The following is a 22,612-nucleotide window of genomic DNA, read 5'->3' on the forward strand; positions in this document are numbered from 1 at the left end:
ATCAATTTTCATAACACTGTTGTTTTCAATTTTCTTAGCAAGTTTTCAATCTAGTAAAACTGATTAAATACATCAATAAAAAACATTGAAAAAACAAGTGTTTTAAAAAACTGTTTTAAAGTACCCTTATTTCAAAACATTGCCACCCTGTCTGTGCCTCTTGAGAGTTGAGGTATAGCCGTTATCTGGATTGCAGTTAGAACATGCTGATACATGCGACCCAAGAATTATATATCTCAATTGGAATTCTGTTAACAAAAAAAATGACACTTAAATTAATTCATTGTCATAACAGATTCACAACACACCAAATACACTGAAAGTTTTATTTTGAAACAATAGTTTGAACAGATTTCTGTGAAATTTATTGGGGAAATTGATCAACTCTTCGCACATTCTTCTTTTATTCTTTTTTATCAGATGCTGATTGCTTCGTTGGATTTCTACAGGAAGATTATCTGGCATATGACCATTATGCAGATCAATCACTCCTTTTGTTTTACATTGAGGCTCTTTTCCTCTTTGAAAACAAACACTGCTCTCCAGAACAATATGAGTAGTCCCCAATCCTCGGAGTATTCCATGAATCTCGTCTGCAGGAAGCTTTGAGTATATCTGATATGCACTTGCAGTTCTTTCTCTCAGCCATTTGTTCTCATAATGAGGATGATTAGTAATTGCCCGGCCGCTTCCCAACTTAATCATAGCGCATACCTGCATCGTCGCAGTGAAAACCGAATTCTTTGGAGTTTCACGGTTCAGTGCATTAATCAATTCAACTGTATCTGGATCATGAAACTCCGTGAACGTGTTAATTCTGTTCCAAGTCGGCTGGTAGTTATACCCAAATAAGTAGGCGCAGAAACATATGCTAAGTGCGACTCGCAGTAAGTTAAGTAGTCCTCTGCTGTCTCCTAAAACAGCATTATAGCTTAGCTACTCAATTTTCTCTAACTGGCTGATGTGAATTTTAACCGCTTTCGCGCAGTTTTCAGCGCCAGTTCTACTGTTATTGAAGAACGTAGTTGGTCTTCAATTGAACCTATTAATTCAAAGTGAACTAATAAGACACGAAAACCGAACCACAAAAATCAGAAATTGAGCGCCATTTTAAGACGTCAGCATCGAAACAAAAAAAAGAACACGACTGAAAGCTGTAAGATCTTTTTTTTGCAAGTTATATATGACACAGAGGCGAAGCTTCGCTTCACAAACATTAGCGAGAACAAGACAAAAAGCAGCTTTATAAAATACAATGAATTCGAAATAGCAAAAATTCCGCTAAGTCTGAGATTCGAACCTCCGACCTTGAGATTAAGAGTCACGCTCCTTATCCACTCATCCACGGACGCTGCTTAGTAGACAGAAGATTAAACACTAGCCACAAATAAAGCAGAGAACAGATGCTTTGCAATTTACAATGCTTGAGTTAAATTTCACATAAGTGAACACTTTTAATAAACACTTTTATTTGCGAGTTAGGCTACAAAAAAATAAGGTTCGTAATAAAGCACTAAGCTGACGCTAGTGTAATATTTGCTTAATCTAATCGTCTGTTTATCAGCGGCGATTGAGCTCATCGAATGTTGTTGTCACTCTGTATTTAGAATTTGTTTTTTTTAGATCTCTGCTCACCTGTTTTGCGCTGACCGTATGAGATGAGCTCTTTGTCGTTCAGAAAGATTGATGTAAGAGCGCACATAGACGCAACCCACAAAAACTTGAAACGTGCAGTGGTTAATGCCAGTAAAGCAAGAATCAAATTGTTCGAAAAAAGATGAATCAACTCGGGTCTCCGTTTCGAGTTGAAATTGTGCCATTCTTCGAGTTCCAAGTTTCTCCATGATCTGAAATGTTATTATTTTTTAGAAACTCGCACCACTTGCAATACGACAAGTATAAAATAAAAACTGCATGACGCTTAATAAGAAGCAAACAAGACTTCGAGCGGAGAAAACAATGAATACAGTGGCAACGCTGAGCTTCGCACTACTTGCGATACATCAAGCCACCAAATCGTGAAAAAATTGATAATGTCAAACGTAACAGTCGCCTACTTAAGTCACATATGAGGTTAAAGAAAAATAGGCCCTATAACCATTGGCTCAAGAGTCAGGGACTCTATCTCTTGTGTTTTTCTACCTCGAACGGTCGGAGCCAATTCGGTTCATGTGCCAGTCGGTCATATTCGGAAGTTTGACCTTGAGAGAAGCAAAAAAAACACTTGATTTTGGAGTGAAATTTAATTTTTCAAAATTTCGAATGGAACCTGTCATGCACGATTTTCTCGCGATAACTGAAAATCAGAAAAGGGAAGTCAGAACAATCGAGTAACAATCGCGGGAAAGTTGCTAAATAAAACGGTGGGAAATTGCTATTCGCAATTTCTGTCACAATAGAACAAGAGTAGAGCTGTCCCATCTGAAACAGAGACAAGCGTATTCCCGAGAACTGGATTGTCATTACTCGATTGGATTATTATTTGAACTGGACTAGAGTGAACCTTTGGTGGAAAGGTGGACAGCTTGAGTGTCCCAATGGTTCACGAGAAACTATATCCTAGAGTTAAAACTTGTCCTTGTCATTGAAACTGATAAACATTAAAACTCATTTAGTTACATTATTTAATTCTCGAGTTGATTACCGACTGAAGTACTTCCCTTTCTTGAGCGTGCTACGATGTGAGTACTTAATTTAAATTTCTAGAGTGTGTTTTATAATTGTTATGTTGAGGTAAGGCGAGTTTTAGGTTGATCCATCTGAAGTGGATCAAAGTTCCACTGTCTAATAAAAAGTAACTTAACGGATTGTTCCAACCCGGTTTTTAACGGCGTTCATGTATTTTGGGTATCTAGAGACCTAAGTATGGGGACGTTTCTAATTCTAGAGTGGGGGGGATATTTTAGTAGTAGCCTTTAAGCTGTAACGGGTCGTAGTCTCATGTCACAAACGAACCGAACTGGCTCCGACCGTTCTTGAGGTAGAAAAACACAAGAGATGGTGTCCCTGACCCTTGAGCCAGTGGTTATAGGGCCTATTTTTCTTAAGCCTCATGTGTGACTGCAGTAGACGAATGTTACATCACTTGCGACATGAGACTAAAACCCTCGTTACAGCTTAAAGGCCACTACCAAAACACCCCCCACTCTAGAAAATAAGAACGTCCCCATACTTAGGTCTCAAGATACCCAAAATACGCGAACACCGTTAAAAACAGGGTCGGAACAGTCCGTATGGTTACTTTTTATTAGACAGTGGAACTTTGATCCATTTCAGATGGATCAACCTAAAACTCTCCTTACCTCAACATAACAATCATAAACCACACTCAAGAAAACTAAATTGAGTACTCACATATCGGCACACTCGAGAATTGGAGTAACTAAATTAACTAGCGACTCCAGCATCAATATAATTGAATATAACTTGAGAAGTTTGCTATTAATTGAGAAAAGAATGGTAAATTACCTTGTCCGAACAGTAACAAGAAAAACAGAAAGAGGATGACGTACAAAACGGGTGGAAACAGGAAACCGCGTCGGGAAAGATTAATTAAACAGGTTGTCATTAAAATTAAAATCAGTGCATATAAAATATTTAGGTTTCCTGGTGCCACGGATACACAACAAGATGCTTTTCATTAAAGAAAAATTTATGCGAATGCGTAGCCACTTTATGGCTTCAGATTGGGTAGCATTTCCTTTGATGGCAATTAAAAAGGCTAGTTGGGATAGCATCTTGTAGGTAAGAGGGGAGGCGCCGCCCAGACTGCTGAAAACTAATGGTGTAAATGAGCCGTTTTCGATGTTCAAAATACGTTGCTGGTACATATTGATCTTTTCGCGTTCATGTCTACGATAAATCTGCGCGAGTTTGCAAGCATTGCTAAGGGCTAGAGGATTAAAAACTCTAACATCAAAAAATGCCCGTTGGCCATGCTGCCAAAAACTCGAAGCAGAAACATCCAGTCTGGCGCCGTCGTTCAAGTTCCCTCTGACGTTATCGTTGTCATTTCCAATCCAAGGAAATGAGTTTTCACTTGAGAATATAGTTTTTGATCTGAACCATTGGGAGACTTCGGTTGTCTACCTTTCCACCGAAGGTTCACTCTGGTCCAACTGAATTTTGATGTTCTTTTACTTTCGATTATTTTCTGTCTCCAGTCACGATTAAGACAGCTCTACTCTCGTTCGATTAGGTGTCGGAAATTGCGAACAGCAATTTCCGCTGCTAAATCTGACCACTTTCCCGCGTTTGTAATTCGGTCGTTCTGATCTTTATTTCCTAATCTTTTCAGTTGTCACTCTTGACTAGGGAAAGGAAGGGGGATTTGACTGTGAACTCGGATGAAATCTGAGTGCACGGAACTTTTTCACCATATGGACTATTGTTATCGAATATACTATATCTATTTTTATATCAAAACCTGCATGTCAATTTTCTGACTGGGGTTGAACAAAAGAAACTTAAAAAAAAGTTTGTGTTGAACTTTTTCTGAACGAAATCCTTTAAAAAAATTGAAATTAAGAAAGCAAAAATTAAAACTGGAGCGCAATTTTTGAAAAATTCGAATAAATGCTGGAATCGAAAAATTGATTTCAAAAACGGAAAATTAAAGAACTTGTAATCCTAAAAAAAATTGTAATACCGCAAATTACTTACAAAAACCATTACGAAAAAAAAATAAGTTACTGCTTGCATCAAAAACATAAACTAAAGTAACCATTTTGCTCCTAAGACATTACTGAAGTCATTACACCTCCGATTATTCAGGTACTATTCCTCCGACTAACATTCCACCTTCCATAAAACCTCGATACGATTGAATCTCCTAATTAACCTAATCTTTGAAAGAAACAGAATTAAATCTTTTAAATATTTTCAGCGCTCAACAACTTTAATCAAAACACTTGTCAATCAATTGATTATTTACTATATCAGTCCCAGTCATTTCTTAAACTAAAATCAGTGTATTACGGACAAAAGGTGAGCCGTAAATTAACCTTTGAAGAGTTTGACTAACTTAACAAAACAGCACTTGAAATTTATTCGTTCCCTTACAACCAAAAGGAAGACTCTCGAAAAATCATTAAGGTGATCAATAGTGGATCCCATGCAAACAAAGGCAAAATCAAGTTCGATTCTATATTTTCAGAGCGAAATCAAAAGAATCGAGTGAGACAAAAAATTTGATTTTGGAATCGAGAATAACAACTCACATAAGAATTAAAACCCTGCCTAATTATACCATTGTTCACTAGTACAGGGGCAGTACTACACAAGAAAAAACTTATTTGCTAAAAGGATTTACTGAGCAGAAAATTGGGGAGTATTGTAATACAGGATCAAACAAACTCTGGATCTAATAATGATCAAATTCAACCCAGGAATGGTTGTCATATGAGAAATACCGCCAATTTTGAACAACAGTGATGAAAATTTAACAGTTGACGCTTGTAATAGCTCTCTTAACAAAAGTTACGTAAACATTGAAAAACTTCAATTGCTAAAACTAAGCTCTATGAAGAACGCCATCAAAGATTGAAGCTTTTTAATTCGGGATATGTGTCAGTCGGTCATATTTGGAAGTTTGACCTTGATTTGGAAGTTTAATCTCGATTTTGGGAAGAAAGTTAATTTTTGAAAAACTTGAATTGACCATGTTAAGCTCAAGTTTCTCGCGACAAATGAGAATCAGAAGTTAATTATATCAGAAGAGAAAGATGAGAAATGAAGGAAAATTGATATAAATCAGGCTAGAGTAAAATTGCTGTTCGCATTTTTACTGCAATCAACAACTCGAGTAGAGCTGTCTTGTTCCTGATAGAGAGCAACGCGAAATCTTACGAGAGTATCATCGTTGGTCGAGAGAAAATCTTGATTGGGCAGGCAGACGAAGGAAGCTGCCCAATAGTTCAGAAAACTAAAATTACTGATTGAAAATGACTTGTTACAAAAACTTTTTAGAGTTGCTTTGCTTATATTATTTACCTAATTCTAGAGTCGCATCACTATGCGAGTACTTAATTTGATTTCTCGAGTGCTTTTTATGTGATTAATTTAAGATAAGGCAAGTTGTAGGTTGATCTATCTAAAATTGATCAAAGGTCCACTGTCCAATAAAAACTAACGGTATACTGGAGCTCCCGACCCTGTTTTTAATGGCTTTCATGTGTTTTAAGTATTTAGAGACCTAGCTATGGTGACGTGCTTATTTCTAGAGTGGGGGTATTTCGGTTGTGGCCTTTAATCTGTAGCACCACTTTGTTGTCCCATGCCCTACGGGAACCGAATTGGCTCCGACTGAATGAGGTATAAAAGCACGAGAGATAGCGTCCCTGACCCTTGAGTCAATGATTATAGGGCCTATTTTTCTTAATCTCATATGTGACTCAAGTAGACGACCTGTTACAAAAATATACTTTTTAATGATGAGCACGCTGTGCCGTTTCCTCATAATCGCCTCCGCTTTTTTAGTTTGTGGGTAATCAAATAAACTTCCAAGAGTTATATCGATCACTGGTTTTACTAATAATGCTTCATCAAACTCCATTAACCATTTGCGTAAGCACCCTATAAGCGACTAAATATCACCAGTATTTCTAATGATAAACCAAAGGGTTATAATCAACATCAACGACAACCAAATATCAATACGCAGAAATTTCAATGGCAAGTTTCATTCACATACATACTATTTAAGAAAATGTTCTTCAAAAAGTTTGGCGTTTTTGCCCTTAAACGCAAGGCTTCTGTTTCGTATCTTAACAAGGATCTTTCTGGTTGCACTACGTGATCTTGATCAAATTGTAGTTCATAGCTATCAAATTAAACGAAGCTATAGAAAAAATTTTCCATGGGTTGTCACAGTTTTCCCACATAAGTATTCGTAGTGCCACTTTTGGGCACTTTAGGTTCAAGTTTGGTGCCTCTCAGGCGCACCCGTGTTTTTTTCGTTAAATATCATAATCGTTCTGTTTTTTTTAAAATCAGAACTGTTATGAACTATTTGTAATATTTTAAAAACAAATTGTAGAAAGCAGGAGGTTTTTATCGCAACCCTGGTCCATTGATAAAATATAAAACATCACACTGAAGTAGTAGGATTATAGAGATAACATTCAAGTCCTTAATCTTAGCTGTAGAAGCTTAGGCTGGAAGCAACCAGAGCTCAACATTTTCGCAAAAAATAGGAAATAATACTTTTTTTGATTTTTCAGAAACTTGGTTTACTGAGTCAAACGACGAAAAACCGTGGACACTAGACAATTCAAAATTTTTCTCTTTTTGATCTGATAGATCCTAAGTTCGAAAGAAACGTTAGAAAGAAGCGGAGTCATGCTGCTCGTACCAATAAGCCTGACCCAAAGCTAAGTCGAGACCTAAACATGCTAAATAAAAAGAATGGTAGCATCTGGATAGAAAAAAAACTCATCGAACAAAAATGAAAGATCAACATTGCTGAATGCATCATACAAACCAAATAAAACAGTAAAATTGAATTTACTGAAGAACTTGCTATGTCCATAGACCTTGCACAATCGTTCAATTCAAATCTGATTTTATAAGGAGGCTTCAACTTGAATTATTTCAAAGCAGATGAGAAAGCTTCTCTCGACACAATATTCATACCGTATATTTTTGACTTTGCTAAAAAAATCTTACCAAAACATTCAAAAACTCTAACAGATTATTCAATCACTAATTTCATTTTGCAAGACAAATTTTACTTTTCATTTCTTTTCACTCCCCAGATTAAAACGGATCACTCAGTCACAAATTCTTAACTGAGCTCAGGGTGCGTAATCAGATTATCCCCATCAGATGCAAAAAATATGATATGAGCAAAAACTCAGAATTGAAAATTAAGACACATTTTTCGAGGAAAAATTGAGAAAACATAAATGACGCAAGAAAATCGAAAAATTGCAGGTTGCATTTCTCTTCTAAAACATTCTTTTGGAGAGTCAATAGCGAGTCTTACCAAATTGGCAAATATCTTACAAATTTTCAACACTAGATTGTTTCAAAACATTTTTAGAGAGTGAAACAACTCGTTCAGAAAAAAAAATTAATTACGGTTTATCACAACAGTTTAATGCAAAAAAAAAACACTCAACCTGAATGCAAAAAAACCTCTAGGATTGTCAGATACTTCAGCATAAACTTTGCAAGACGAGTGCATTGAAATTTATACGCACCTTACATTCCTTCTAAATGAATTTTTCATAAACCGTATGTTTCCGGAGCTACTCAAAGTGCGTTTGTCGATTTATAAAAAAAAAGACGATCCAGATGACCCAAAAAACCACAGGCCTAAAAAACTGGAGCACTATATAATGTTTTGAAAAACATTTTTATATAAAGAAATAAACGCTTTCCTACAATCAGTAGCACTCAATATGGGTTTCGAACGTCTTATTCAACCATTGACGATATCTCATACTGTACAGAATCATTTGGAAAAGCTATTGACAACAACCAATACGCTGCCTTCTCGTTACTAGATCTATCAATATATTCAATTCTATTGATCATAGATTTGTACAACAAAAACTGAATTTGATAAAACTTTAGGATGCACAATAACAATGTTCAACATATTAATGAGCAGCCAACAGCAAAAAAACAATTGTGAATAACATCAAATCCTACTCGAACCTCTTTTTTTCAATCTGTATATAAATAATTTTAATCAGAAATTGTCCAGTTTATGCAAAGTTGACACCAACGACACGCTAATGTTTTGTGAACACCACGATGTAAATATCGCAATCGCACTGCAGCAACTGAATCAAAATTGCAAAATTATTTAAGAATTTTTCAAATCCCTCTCTCTTAAACTCAAAGCGAAAAACACTGAACTCCATGTATTCAGTCAAAAAAATTCACAGGAAAATGAAGAAAAACTTTCAATTAAGTTAGATGAAAATTTAATACGGTGCAAAAGAAGGTTAGATGTCTTGGGGTTGTCGTAGACTATTTTTTAACCTTCCAAGAAGAAATCAAAATGATTTTGCGAAAAATGGCGTGCGGATTGAAAACATTCTAATCAATCAAAATTGCATTCCTTATTAAAACAAGATTCTTGCTTAAGACTGGGCTAGTTATAACTCATTTTTATTCTTATTCTTATAAGCAGATTCTGATAAGCAGACGTTCCACAAATCTAACATGAAAAAGAAGTAAGTTGGGCTATAAGAACTTGTTGCAATCGCGCAAATCATGACTCATCCTCCGACTTGAAACTGAATTTCAATATAGTGCCAATTTTAGTGGCGAAACAAAAACAAACTTAAAAGTTCTGAAAGTTACGAGCAAAAAATGAATAAAATTGATGTTTTGGTAGTATGTGATATGATAGCACTTAAGGTATCCTAAACATGAGTCTCGTGCCTAGAGAATTCATCTTTCTACAAAAGCATAGAGGCTAGAAAGCATTTAGAGCAAAATACAACTCAATTGACGAAATAATTGATTGAAATTACACCAGATAGTTTCGAATAAATTCAGGAAAACTTTATTATAACGAAAAGGATAAAATAAAATAACAACAAGCTGATCAGGAAGTATCGAGGAAAAACTCCCAACAAAGATTTATTAAAATGAGTAAAATCTCGATAAAAAAATCAAAAAAATACTCCTCAACTGGAACTTCCAAAGTTTTTTCGTGTTTTCTAACAACTCTCAAAGAAGGTCGAAAAAACCTCCAAACATACCTTTTCTATCTGAGTTAATTTAAAAAAACTACCAAAATCAATTTAAGAAAAAGTCAAATAAGGTGACGGAATTAAAGCCGTCACTTAATAAGCTGAAAAACAGCCAAAATGTTTCCAGAAGAAAAATCATGAAAAGATGTGCGTCTACCCGCTACAGTGCAAGCATTACACAGGAAAAAAAGTACGCTGCATCAGCTGCATATTGATAAAATTAACATTTAAAACTTCTTTCCAAATATTCACCATTCTGTGACTGCAGTTATTAACGGGAAAACGTCTAGTAGATGGTCGCGAAACCTTAGCTTAACGCAAGGGTACAAAGGAGCAAAAACAAAGTTTTTTGCAAATTGAAAAATAGAGGTTTTTTCATGATTACAATCATTGAAGTTTTTCAAAGAAACTTCGAGAATATAAAACCAGCGTCTTATCGATCTTTAAAACAAATCTGAAGTTTTAAGTAAACAAAATTTTGAAAAATAACTAAAAAACTATAAACAAATATCTAGTAGGCTGAAGACAACGGGATTTTTATGCTATGATAGTGAGCACGAGTGGATTTTTTTTGTATTGAGTTCAAGGACCAATTCGCAACCTTAATCTGCAGAGTTTAGGTCGACAAGCATAAAGCAGAAAACTTGGAAAACAACACTAACATAGCACAACATCAGAAATTGTGACAAAACGCGCTAAATTGATATATTTTTATTCAAAGTAAAAAAACCGTCCAGGCAACGGAAACTGAGTGGAAAATAAAACACTAAAAGGATGAAAAGTGCTCAAAAAAGCAGAAAATTGCAGTTTGAAAAATTTAGGTTCCGACATAATTCGAATCACAAGTCTTAATCGTCAAATTGTATGTATTACTTCTACGCCAGATGCAATGAAAATTAATTGTATTTAATTTAGTTATAATAACCAGAATAAAAAGCAGAATATTGATTTTTTAGAAATTTCTTTTTTTTTTCAAAAAGAAATTTTACAAAACATTTCATGTTTAAATTTTCTAATTGTACAACGAAGGATTTGGAAGCGTAGTTTTTTTTTGATAACTTCCCTGTTGCACATCAATTGTTATAAAACCAGCATATTTGGATGAAAAAAAAACATAGGGAAAATAAGCCGACAGAATAACAACTGATCGACCGAAAAAATTCAAATATGATAAGATATTAGGGGGCAACTCTTGCCATAAACACAAGGCCTATACAATAAGCATGCTTTTTAAAAACCAATCCTATAAAATAATGGGAATATAATATTTGATTACCAATTGACCACTCTTTGAACAAAATTATTTAAGGGAAAAAATACCTGACTGCAAAACTCTTGCTTATCGCAAGGGGGTTATCACTTTAGTAGCACCAGTATCTCATTTACTTGAACTGCAAATTTGACACATAGACAAAACTGAGCTTTGCACTTTCTCCGATAGAGAAATGGAAGACTATGATTAAGAAGGGACACCTTTTCTCCTCTCAGGGATTCGACCCCCTGCCGACCCAAAGGCTCCCCTCTTTGGTACTTTTTAAGAAATTCAATTTTGACCGACCGACCCTAAAATTTCTCTAAAGGCGCCTTAGGCGCCAATTTATACTAACTTTGAGGGGGAGCGCGCGCCAAAAAAACGCGATTTTTTTGTCAAGCTTTTCCAAAAAGTGCCCGAAAATTTGGTCTATCTACGGTCTCTATAGAGCTTCAGGAGAGCTCGGAAAGTCAATTTCGTCGACCTGAAAAAAACGTCGATAAAAATTTCGAAATTTTTTTAAAAATCCGCCAACCCCCCCCCCCCCCCCCCCCCCCCCACCCCCTCGAGAAAATCCTGGATCCGCCCCTGATTCGAATACTCATAAATGTTTTTTTTTCAGCGAAATTAATCCGACAAAAATAAGCAGACAGACAAAAATCTAAATTAGCCAAAAAAATTTCAGGTGGCAAAAAACCAGCCGTGACTGAAAATGAACTTGCCTGGTTATTTTTCTGGCAATGAAAAAGTTTTTGACCAGGATATTTTTGGCCCGGACGCTGTTTAGCAGCTATTATTTGAGATCATTGGATTGGGTTTTGATCGGTAAGAATGGAAGTGAAAAGTTCTCGTTTCTTCGTTTTGAGGCCGAACTCTTTCCTTTTTCCCTTCAATGATGTTGCTAAAACCATATCCGGTCATTCGTACGAAAAATGGTTATCAACCCCTCGGTTCCGGTTTTGCTTAAATCCTTTGTCGTTTTCAGATTGAAGTACTTATTAAAACCTGTTGAACGTTCGGTTCTGTAAGCTTTCAGTAAAAGAGGCGCAGCTTCTTTAAAAAATTATTGCCGGTATCAGTGGGTTTTTGGTAACATCCACACGTGGTTTGTTTTCGAGAGTCTGCAGTGCTGATTTAAATTAACCGGACAAAACGCGTTAAACTTGAAATTTAAAACCCGTTTTTCTCAAATTGGGTTGAGTTTAGGTGAAAACTTATGAAGACAAAAACTTTAGCAGAATTAATATGGTGTAATTATTTTGCGAAATTGGGGCCCGAAATTTTACCCCAAAAATGGGTCATTTTGGCTTTTCTTACTTGATCAAAAATTACGCTGAAATAACCCAGTCGATCACAGACATGATTATACTAAAGTGAGCCCCTTACGTAGCCCAACAAACTTTAAGAAGGGTATAATCTCCAAAACCTTGTATAAATTAATTAATTTTTGTTTGATAGACAAAAAAGGTAGTTTTTACTATATAAAATACTAACTTTTTATTTAAAAACAATTTTTGAACAATTTGCAATTCTTTTTTGAGAATATACCCTTCTTAAAGTTTCTTGAACTACGTAAGGCGCTCTCTTTGATATAATTATGTCTGTGATCGACTGGGTATTTTTGGCGTAATTTTTGATTAACTAAGAAAAGCCAAACTGACCCATTTTTGGGGTAAATTTCGGGCCCCAATTTCGCAAAATAAATTACACCATATTAATTTAGCTAAAGTTTTAAGCAAGTTTTGTCTTCATAAGTTTTCACCTAAACTCAACCCAATTTGAGAAAAACGGGTTTTAAATTTCAAGTTTAACGCGTTTTGTCCGGTTAATTTAAATCAGCACTGTACTTTTGCAACTAAAAATAAGGTTTTACTCTGTTTATCTAGTTTTTCTAGAGTGAATTGCAGGTGTAGCTGCAAAATTTTGCAGCCTCGATGGATGGCGTATCTCCGGTTCTGATTCAGGTTTTTAACTCTCGCAAACTTCGTTTTGTTTTCAACTCTAGTAGTCCAAGTTATTTTGTTCCTCTCTGTCGCTTTCTAATTAAGGATGGGCTAATTTTTTATTTCTGACCTGTCAAAGTTTTTGTTCGTTTGTTGATTTCATGATCAGGCAATGTTTTTTCTCAAAAAAAAATCAATTAAAAATTTTTTCCACGGAACACTTGAGCTGCTTAGAAATAAAAGATTTCTACAAGTGAAACTCCAAATTGACCAAACACCAAAAAAAAACGAAACATCATCTGCAAGAGTCCGCGTTGAAAACTGGAATTCCATATCTATAGAAATAACACAGGTCACTTCTCGTAAAAGAAAATTAAACTACTCGCTAACTGAAACTTAAATCAGTACCATTGACAAATTGCTCTGAGGATGCAGAAATTTTACTTCTACCAATTAACTTTTTGTTTTAACTTTTCAATATATAGTTAGCTAAAGGATGTCAAGAGCAGTTTATTTCATATAGCTGACTGTCTGATTGTTTGTAAATATCATCATTTTTTGAAATAAATTATAAATCAAGAGGTTATATGAAACTACATGTTCTTCTGAAACAAACAAACGTGTTTAATTTTTTTTATAAAATTATAAAACTTAAACACTATTACCGTTCTGTCAAAAAACTGTTTAAAAACAATTCGTTTTGTTCGGATAAAAGACAATGGCCGAAACACAGTAGGAAAAGAGTCAATGAACTCAAGTACACAGCAAAAAGCTGACTTGTTTTTTTGAAAATATCTCAATTTTCAATTTTCTGATCAAAAAATAGATTGCTTCAAGGCTCTTTGAATTTCTAAAACCATATTTTGATAGGCAATATTTCGATAAAATTAACCCAAATTGAGAAAACTGGACCAAAATGTAAAATTTTTGTAATGGTGGGAAATCTGACAATTGTATTCTCTTTTTGAAATTAGAAATCGATCAAGTTTCTTACTGACTTTTAAATTTTTGCTGTGCGATGGCAAATGTTGCCTTCTTTCTATCAAAGAAAATAACTGAACTTTTGATCAAACCGTGAAATTCAGCCTGAGGAACTTTCAATACTTATACTGAAAAAAATTGCCGCGACCTATATAAACATGGACTCAAAATCACATTTTTTCTCGAATAATTGTTAGCAAAAGGTTTTAGAAAATTGGAAAAAGTCTGATTTTTTGCGTATTTGACTTAATCACTTCTGTTAAATCCAACCTGAAAACCCACTTTCCAAAGTCTGAATAATCCAAAACTGAAAGTTTTTCATAGTTTTAGTTTAATGTCTCAAATATGACGGTTATGAAAAAAATGTGAGAAAAATGGAACACATAATAGGGATCTGCGTTCAGTACGCGCATCATTACTTATAACATCATCTATCAAATATTTATCAATGCCTTCTATGGTTTGATGTGAACAGGGTTTGACTTGTCTGAATGCCCATGCAGGTGAGTAGCATTGTGATTAGTATTTTTTCTAAACATATTAGGCTTTTTGCACCAATGAGAAAAAAAACAAGAATGGCCGGTTACTGTTCTGACCAAGATGTTTTTTTTTCCAATTAGTGGAGTTTTTTCAGAGTGTTGTGATAAAAGTATCTGAAGTAAAACTATAGCTTAGGCATTTTTGACAGACATAGTAACATAGGCAAATTAAACAAAAATTTGTGCAGAAAAATGACTAGAAAAACAAAAAAAGGACTAGAAAAAAAAACGGTTCTCGGCAGCACCTTAAATACATTCGCAATAGCATTTTTTTAGACAAAAATTCTGCTTAATGTGCAGTCTACTCTGAAGTAATTTTCAGTTTTGATATTGTAAAGTTCGAGAATTTGGCTCACTATTACATCTCATTCAAACTATGGTTATAAAAATGTATCATGTGCCTACTGAGCTATCTCCCAAACCCCCCCTCCCACGGGAGAATGTGGGAGATTGCTCAATTGATCCACGTACTCAGGGGCGGATCTAGGATTTTCTCGAGGGGGGGCGGATTTTCAAAAAGTGTGTCGAAAATTTTGACGACCTTTTTTTTAGGTCGACCAAATTGATTTTCCGAGCTCTCCTAAAGCACCAAACAGACGCTGTTTTGGCCAAATTTTTTGCTCCGCAGGCTAATTTTTGAAAAAATGTCAAAAACACCGTTTGACAAAAAATCAAGTTTTTTTGGCGCGCGCTCCCCCTCAAAGTTAGTATATATTGGCGCCAAAGGCGCCTTTAGAAAAAATTTAGGGTCGGTAGGCCAAAAATGGATTTCTTAAAAAGTACCAAATGAGGGACCCTTTGGGTCGGCAGGTGGTCGAATCCCTGAGGAAAGAATGTTCGCTCCCCCCCTAAACCCGCCCCTGCACGTACTACTGGGGCTCTTTTACTGTTTAGAATGAGCCACAGTCCTCGGATAGATTTCTTATCTCTTTTTTCGAGCAGTTTTTTATAACACTGAATATCTTAATCTTTCTTGATATCTTAATATCTTAATCTTTCCAGAAGTTTTGTCATGATCCTCTATTGTCTTGATCGCTGAGGAATCTGCCTCTTTACTGTGCCGTATAGATCGTGCCCTTCAACGTATACGCCGTTATCGTTTTTCACAACAAAGACACTTTTTGTTTTCTTGTTATTGGGTATCCCTGTATGCGAACTCTTCTTTCAAACTCGCCTTAGAGAGTGGCTATTCACTTTCTGATCTTACGATCGGTCTTTATAGTGTTCTGGGGGCGCACGGAAACTCAATTTGGTCGACCTAAAAAAAATAGTCCACAAGATTTTCAATTTTTTTTTTGAAAATCCGCCCCCCTCCCCCTCGAGAAAATCCTAGATCCGCCCCTGGTGTGAACTATAATTTACTTGTGAACTACAGGAATCATTTTAATTTCCCAAAACTGCTCGCTTGGAAATTTTTTTGAACTTTTTCCACGTCAACCATGGTCATTTTCCCAGCTCTCCCAAAAAACTAAAACAAAAATTAAGGTTAATGAAACTTTCAGCGAATTTTTTTAGAAGAAAAGCAAAAAAAAACTGTTCAACGCAGTTTTTTTAGAAGATTTTGTCCCAAAATATGAGTTTTATTCAACGCGTGCCAACCTCTTCAAAATGATGTCGTAAACCAGTACAAAAAAGGGGTCTTTGGATGGCCAGCTTTAAATTTTTATTCAATTTTATCAATTAAAACAATCTAAATGTGGAGAAATAAATATAAATCGATTATTTGGAGCTTCATTTTTGAGGATACCTAATATAATTTATATCTTATATTTTATTTTCTTAATATCTAAATATCTTACTTTCTTCTTAATTTCGATACAATTGGTTGGTACGTTTTATCTTAACTTCGAATTTCACGGGGTCTTATTTTTTTTTTTCATTACAACTGTTTGTATGATATTTAGTTTAGGCTATCAATGCGCAGCTCTTTAGTCATAAGCAAACTTACCTAACTAGTGATACGAGCAGCAAAACTAGCATGACCACTGTTCCAAACATATATGGTGCCAATATGCCCTTGGAATTCAGTTTTTTCAAAACGTCAACGGGCATTGGATTGAAAATCCTCTCGCACAAATACAAGTTGGAGTCGAAATCAGTTCTGAGTAGGTTTTCTTCCCAGGAGAAGAATTTGAAGAAGAGAAATTTCATGATGTGGGTTCCCTCTTGAACATTGAAGTAGTTTTTCAGGAACAAACTAAAAGCAAAACTTGATTGGATTGTTCTAGCGGCGGCAATAAAAATCTTGAAATAATTCAAACTACGTTTCAAACTTGAATTTAAAAAAAAAAGTGTACAGGCAAAAAAGGTCTTTTTACTTCTTCTTAGTTTCTTTTAGTTTCTTAAGAATAATTAATAATAACTCAAGAAGTCAAATTCATTAAAAAATATTACCTTGAAGCTAAAGTGGTTCCGAGAGTAATCACAAAGGCCATAACTGCAACTACCATTTTACTCCAAAATCGCTTCAATCTCGACTCAATGTCAGGAAACATGATCAAAACCACATTTGCAATCGGAATTAAACTCATCGGAAACGAACACAAAATGAACTTATTTCCGAACTGCGCGTATGAACAAACCAATAGCGAAAACCACTGAACCCATAAAATTGTAATTGATTTTAATTTTGGAGTGAAGCCCAATAAGGATGTCCCAAAAATAGCTATGGATGTAAGTAAAATTACAAACTGGTTGAACTGCCATAACAGACAAAATAATGTGCAAGTAATAAAAGCAACAAAATAGAAAAATGAGAGTTTAAATTTTGTTTGATAAGGTCTGAAAATGAAACAGGTGCAGAGAATGAATGTGAAGTAGAAGGGAGTTGCCCAATTTTCTCGCAGAGCGGGAGATTGTTCAGCTCGAGTTATATCTGTTATGTGGGTTATAAGTAAAGAGCCACACACTAAAGTACCTAAAACATTCAGATAATGAAGTGAAAATTTTTTTTATAAAACTTATCATTTACAGCTAAGTTTGACCACTGAAATTTGACCACTCACAATTTTTGTTGTGACCACACTGAAATTGGGGCTAATTTTGCTATAAGATCTATTTTTGTTATAAGGTCTATTTTTGATATAAGGTCTATTTTTGTTATAAGGTCTATTTTTGTTATAAGGTCTATTTTTGTTATAAGGTCTATTTTTGACATAAGGTCTATTTTTGTTATAAGGTCTATTTTTGTTATAAGGTCTATTTTTGATATAAGATCTATTTTTGTTATAAGGTCTATTTTTGATATAAGGTCTATTTTTGTTATAATGTCTATTTTTGTTATAAGGTCTATTTTTGTTATAAGGTATTTTTTGATATGAGGTCTATTTTTGTTATAAGGTCTATTTTCAAGCGAGTAAAGCAAGCAAACAACCTTGGCTAAATGAAAATTGGTCATTTGCACGTGAAAAATTAAGATTTACTCCAATAAAATATTTCGAAGCTTTATTTCTTGCGATTCTTTGTCAAAAGAATTTTGCACAAAATGTTTCAAAAAATATCTGTCAAAAATTCGAAAAAATGTTCGGAAACTTCGTTGGTTTTTTTCAGTGTGAGAAAATCTGTCGTCTTTTCTGAGAACAGCTCTTGTCGATTGAAATTAATTCACTATAATTCTAAATTTCGTGATTACTCTACTCTCATCACGCCACCTACAAAAAACGGCACAAATTTGAAGAAAAAATGTTTTTTATGAAAGTGCTTGAACTTTTTGTGCTGCATGCACAGCGACTGGCTATCCTTGTTTGAAGTTTGTATTTGGGCTTTGAAAATATAAACCTCATCAGTCAAGTTAACTTCCAGCAGTATCGAAAAATGAATATTATTTAAAGCTCTCCCATCACACTGTTTTATTTGGAATGAACTTGATTAGTACTGGGAGTAAAATTATGAACTTACAACCAGTTTATGCGCCCTTCTAATTGGCAAAAGGATTAAAGATAGGTCAATTGATGCTACAAATATAAGTTGAAATAAGTCTTGTGAAACCCCAAACTAACCTACAAATGATTTTGACACTTCATAAGTGATTGCAATCAGACTGAAGGCCAGCAGAGCTTGAAGTGCGAAGAGAACCTGAACATAAAACACCATTGGGTGCATGTTAGTCCTGATATAGTCAGAGTTGAGGTATATTTTGGCCAGTGCTATTTCTTGGAACACGTTGAATCTTTCCACGACGTTGATTGTCCTCCCAAACTCAGTCTTTTTGTCGTCAAGAAGTAGTTTCAATCCCACATCAAAATCCTGGAAACGGTTGTTCCAACATTTAGCGAAGTAATTTAAATCAAAAATGAAAAATCGATGATAAAATTGATTTTAACTGTATGCTCGAAACACAAATTCGAGAGTGAAGGATTTCGATAAAAGATTTGAAATTTTTGTTGAGCAAAAAACGAGTCGTCGATTTCAAGCGATAGTTCGCCTCACGCTCTCATTTTGTTCTCAGTTTTTACAACGCCACATTTTTTTATTACATTCTCGGTCGCTTTTTTCTCAGTTTTATTTTTCAACGCAGTAAATCAAAAAAATTTTGGAATTTATTTTACAATACGTATTCTGTGTATGTCCTGCTCTCACTTTGGCCATGATGATTTGCTTCATGTAGGAGTAGTAAAGACCACTCTCTGTCCTGAAGGAGATCTCCTTCTCCACTTGGGTGATTCTGCTGAACCACAGATGGTTCTCATGTACAGAGTACAACACATAGGAGAAGAGACGGGGCACACTCACCAACACAAACAGAAGTGATAGCATCCTTCCACCTGAAAAAGGAGCACTCTTTTTATTCTTATCTGACGCTCTCGCTGATTGGTTAAGTTTGAAATCTCAATTTATTGCTAATGTATTGTTTTCTTCCACCAATTTTTGCCCGACAGAAGCTGTTTTTAGTGGTGCTTCTCAAGATGAGTTTTCTGGAAGTCTTCTGAAGTTTTCTGGAATTCTTCTAAATAGCAAAGCTGAATTTGGAAGTTCGTAATATAAAAGCTGAATAATAAATATTTCCAACGTCTGCTTTTCTATTTTAAAAAAACTAGACTTCCTGGAAAGCTATCAGGAAAAAATTGGTTTGTATCTAGCTTAACAATCAAGAGGACATTCGCCTTTTTGTTGATTGTGTTTTAGCTCCGATGAAACCAGGTCAGAATTACTACGTACCTTTTATAAACGAGCAAATTGTAGACTTCCAGTCAGCTTCCGATGTTTTGACTGGTTTATCCAGTTTAGAGTAGTTATCCCAGTTGTGTCCACTGGGTAATGGGATTCCTTTCTCTTTCGATTTTGAAGAGGTGTCTATCAAATTGAACCGTTTTCTAGCCATTTAAATGAATCTAAGCTATTATTGTTGTGTCTTACAAAAATGAATAAAAAATAGAAAAAAAAACTTCAATTTGAAGTTTTATCAGATTTTTTTTCCAAATAGAATGCTCAAGTAAACAGGAATCGCTTTGTTTCCTGTTGTGATTATATTGTTTCATAAATTTTATTCACGTGTCGGATTAAAAAACTGCGCTGTAGAGATATCAGTCCATCAATGGTATTTCAGAAGACTAATTCAATTATTAATAAAGGAAGCATCATATGGATCTTCCACAATAGAAGCTATGCAAATCAAACTGTGCTGTGATTCATCCTTGAGCTTCATTTCTGATGGTGCTAGAAACTTTTGTATGAAGTGTTTTTTTTTGAGAAAGTGTTCCTCGAGATTTTTTTTGGAGGCACTGTTGATAAGAATGTAGCCAAGACAACCGTTCGCATGAAACAAACAAAGTAGTTGGCGACCCTCAGCCGTGCCAAATAACTGTTTGTCAACTTCAGTTCTACCAAAGCCTGATTGAATCTGGATTCAATAGTGGAGCCGCATAATTCTCCCCGGGTGGAGGTTTCGGTTTTTTACTTCAATCAGTGCAACCAGAAACGCGTATCTTTCGAATAGCGCGACCATAGACCAGTTGTAAACATGCAAGCTTTATTTCCACCAATATTGGTTATGTTACGATCAAATTCGACCAAATCCGTTCGGGTTAGATTATCTTGTCCTTTTCTATAATTATTTGGTTATTTTCCATATACGCCTTGAACAAGCAATTTGACCAAAAGAAAACTTTATAGTTTATTCTATACGTGATATGGTGAGTCATTACATGACCAGCGCATGAACATTTGCTGAAATCGAAATGCGCCGTTGCAACATTTATTTTTTGTTCCGACTTTCGTAACAAAAGTAACGGAATATTTGTGCTCGTGGTGGGTTTTTTTCTTCACACAAATTTCGACTTTTTAACTAGCCACTTTTGGCGGATTTTTTTCTATCATTCAAAAGGTATTGTTGTCTTGAGCTTAAATTTGAAAAGAAACTTCACCCGTGATAACTTTTCGTATAAAGTTATAGGGGTTTAAAGATTGGCATTTTGGCCAATTTGGGACAATTAACGCGCGATATATTCTGCGCTATTAACGCCTAAGCGGAGATTTAATACGTCTTAGAAATTGTTCCAAATTAGTTGAAAGAAGCTTATTTACCATAATTGATTTGTTACTAGGGGAGAAATTTATCACTTTGTACTTTATATGGCATATGGTTGGATGATTTTTGCAAAAAATCGCAAGTGCTACTTCAATTGATTTCATTACATTTAGCTTTTTATGTTATCACTGATCCATAGACCTTAAAAGGCAGTCGGAACATTCAAGGCTTCGCCCTGATACGAGCAGTCTTGTTCAGTTAAAATTCCGAATTCAGCGAAATAAAAAACCTCAAGTTGGCAGTTAACTTTTGTAAAAATTCGTTGATTTTTTAGTCGCGATAGCTGTGTGATCTCGAAATTTTAATTCCATGATGTTTTTCGAAAAAAACTAAATTTATGGTTTCAGGTAAGCAATCGTCAGCGAGTGAATTTTTTAAGCATCATTCTAAGGGAGGTTTTTAAAGCAGTGTTGTTTTTGCTCAAGTTGCATGAATTTAAAAGAAATTTTTCTAAGAACTTATGTTGAGACTTTGTGAAACACTGTTTCCGACTCAGTTTGATTCTATGTTTCTTCTCAGTTTGATTTTATTTCGACTCAGATCAAATGTATAGTTCGACTTTCAGTTAGATTATTCCTGGGGTGAATACGATTTTTTTCGTGAAATTTTTTGTTTGCTCAACATTATCGACAAACTTTGTTTTTACAAATTGTCAATTTTGAACAAAATTTTCAATTTTTACTATCTTAACCGTAGGTTTAATAGCATAATTAATTGTGTCATTACCCGAGAATTTGAGTCTTAGCTCCAAAAAATGAGCAAAATTTGAGAATATAGTGCACGTTTAACTGTTCAATGAATTCTTACAAATTTCGTTAGCAAACTGGAAACTATGCGCTAATTGTATACGGGTCTTAAAGGAGTAAAGTGACTCGTTTTGGAATGTATGACATTTTTATATTCTGTTTTTGCTTTTTTGCCACGCTGTGGAGTAAGGAGTAAAGTGACTCGTTTTGGAATGTATGACATTTTTATATTCTGTTTTTGCTTTTTTGCCACGCTGTTTATGAAACAATAAATTGAAAAAGCGTATTATTAGGTTGTACAACTGTGACTGTCAAACTTGATTTGTGGTTAGGGAACTTTCTTTTACTCAACAAATTATTAATTGAAGTCTTGAAAAAATTTTTCACGCAACTTGAACGCAAGTTATTGCCTGCGTTCAGTGAGTCTATAATCGTCCAATTTGCTTGTCGTGTATTTTATTAGACTCCAGAATGTTCCGTAAAACAGCCTGGTGTTTTATTTAGAAAATCTGATATTTCTGAACACGATATTTTGATACGTTTTTTTTGCGAGGTAAAAACATTCTGCAATTCCCATCAACATTAAAGAACTTCAATATCAATGTAAGTGAACTCCCAGTGATCAGTTCAGAATCTTCTTATTTTTTTCCATGACAAAATTTGATCAATATGTGTATTACTCGTAATTGTAACATGATAAATTGCAATCTTAGTGCGAGCATTTCAAAACTGCCTAGTTGATTTACATTTCAAAAAAATCTTCAAAAATGTGGTTTGAACATATCAAGATTCAAATCATCGCAGGATGAGCGTTCGCCTCTAAATTTTTCAAATCAAATGAAAGAATTGTACAATTTTCTCAGAGCCTTGAAATCCCGGGTTTCCATCTATACACCAAAAATGCCTATCATACAA

At 34.8% G+C, this 22,612-nt stretch overlaps 1 protein-coding gene across 1 annotated transcript; it reads right to left on the reverse strand.

Moving 5' to 3' along the window:
* Positions 1-291: 291 nt before the first annotated feature.
* LOC134841381 (probable C-mannosyltransferase DPY19L3) lies at positions 292-19,834 on the reverse strand. Its single transcript, XM_063857330.1, has 7 exons — positions 19,583-19,834; positions 19,004-19,188; positions 18,424-18,670; positions 16,820-17,342; positions 16,374-16,622; positions 1,636-1,847; positions 292-914 (listed from the first exon to the last, which is right to left on the reverse strand). The coding sequence occupies exons 1-7, from the start codon at positions 19,743-19,745 to the stop codon at positions 298-300; spliced, it is 2,196 nt and encodes a 731-aa protein (XP_063713400.1). The 5' UTR covers positions 19,746-19,834; the 3' UTR covers positions 292-297.
* Between the last annotated feature and the right edge of the window lie 2,778 nt (positions 19,835-22,612).

Source organism: Symsagittifera roscoffensis, chromosome 3 (assembly GCF_963678635.1).
Source record: "Symsagittifera roscoffensis chromosome 3, txSymRosc1.1, whole genome shotgun sequence".
Lineage (NCBI taxonomy): Eukaryota > Metazoa > Xenacoelomorpha > Acoela > Convolutidae > Symsagittifera > Symsagittifera roscoffensis.

Coding starts and splice junctions, on each gene's coding strand:
- LOC134841381 (XM_063857330.1), bottom strand. CDS start 19,745: ATGGCTAGAAAACGGTTCAATTTGATAGACACCTCTTCAAAATCGAAA. Junction 17,343..18,423: donor AGTGTCAAAATCATTTGTAG/GTTAGTTTGGGG, acceptor TGAATGTTTTAG/GTACTTTAGTGTGTGGCTCT. Junction 1,848..16,373: donor CTGCTCGTATCACTAGTTAG/GTAAGTTTGCTT, acceptor ATAACATTTCAG/ATCATGGAGAAACTTGGAAC.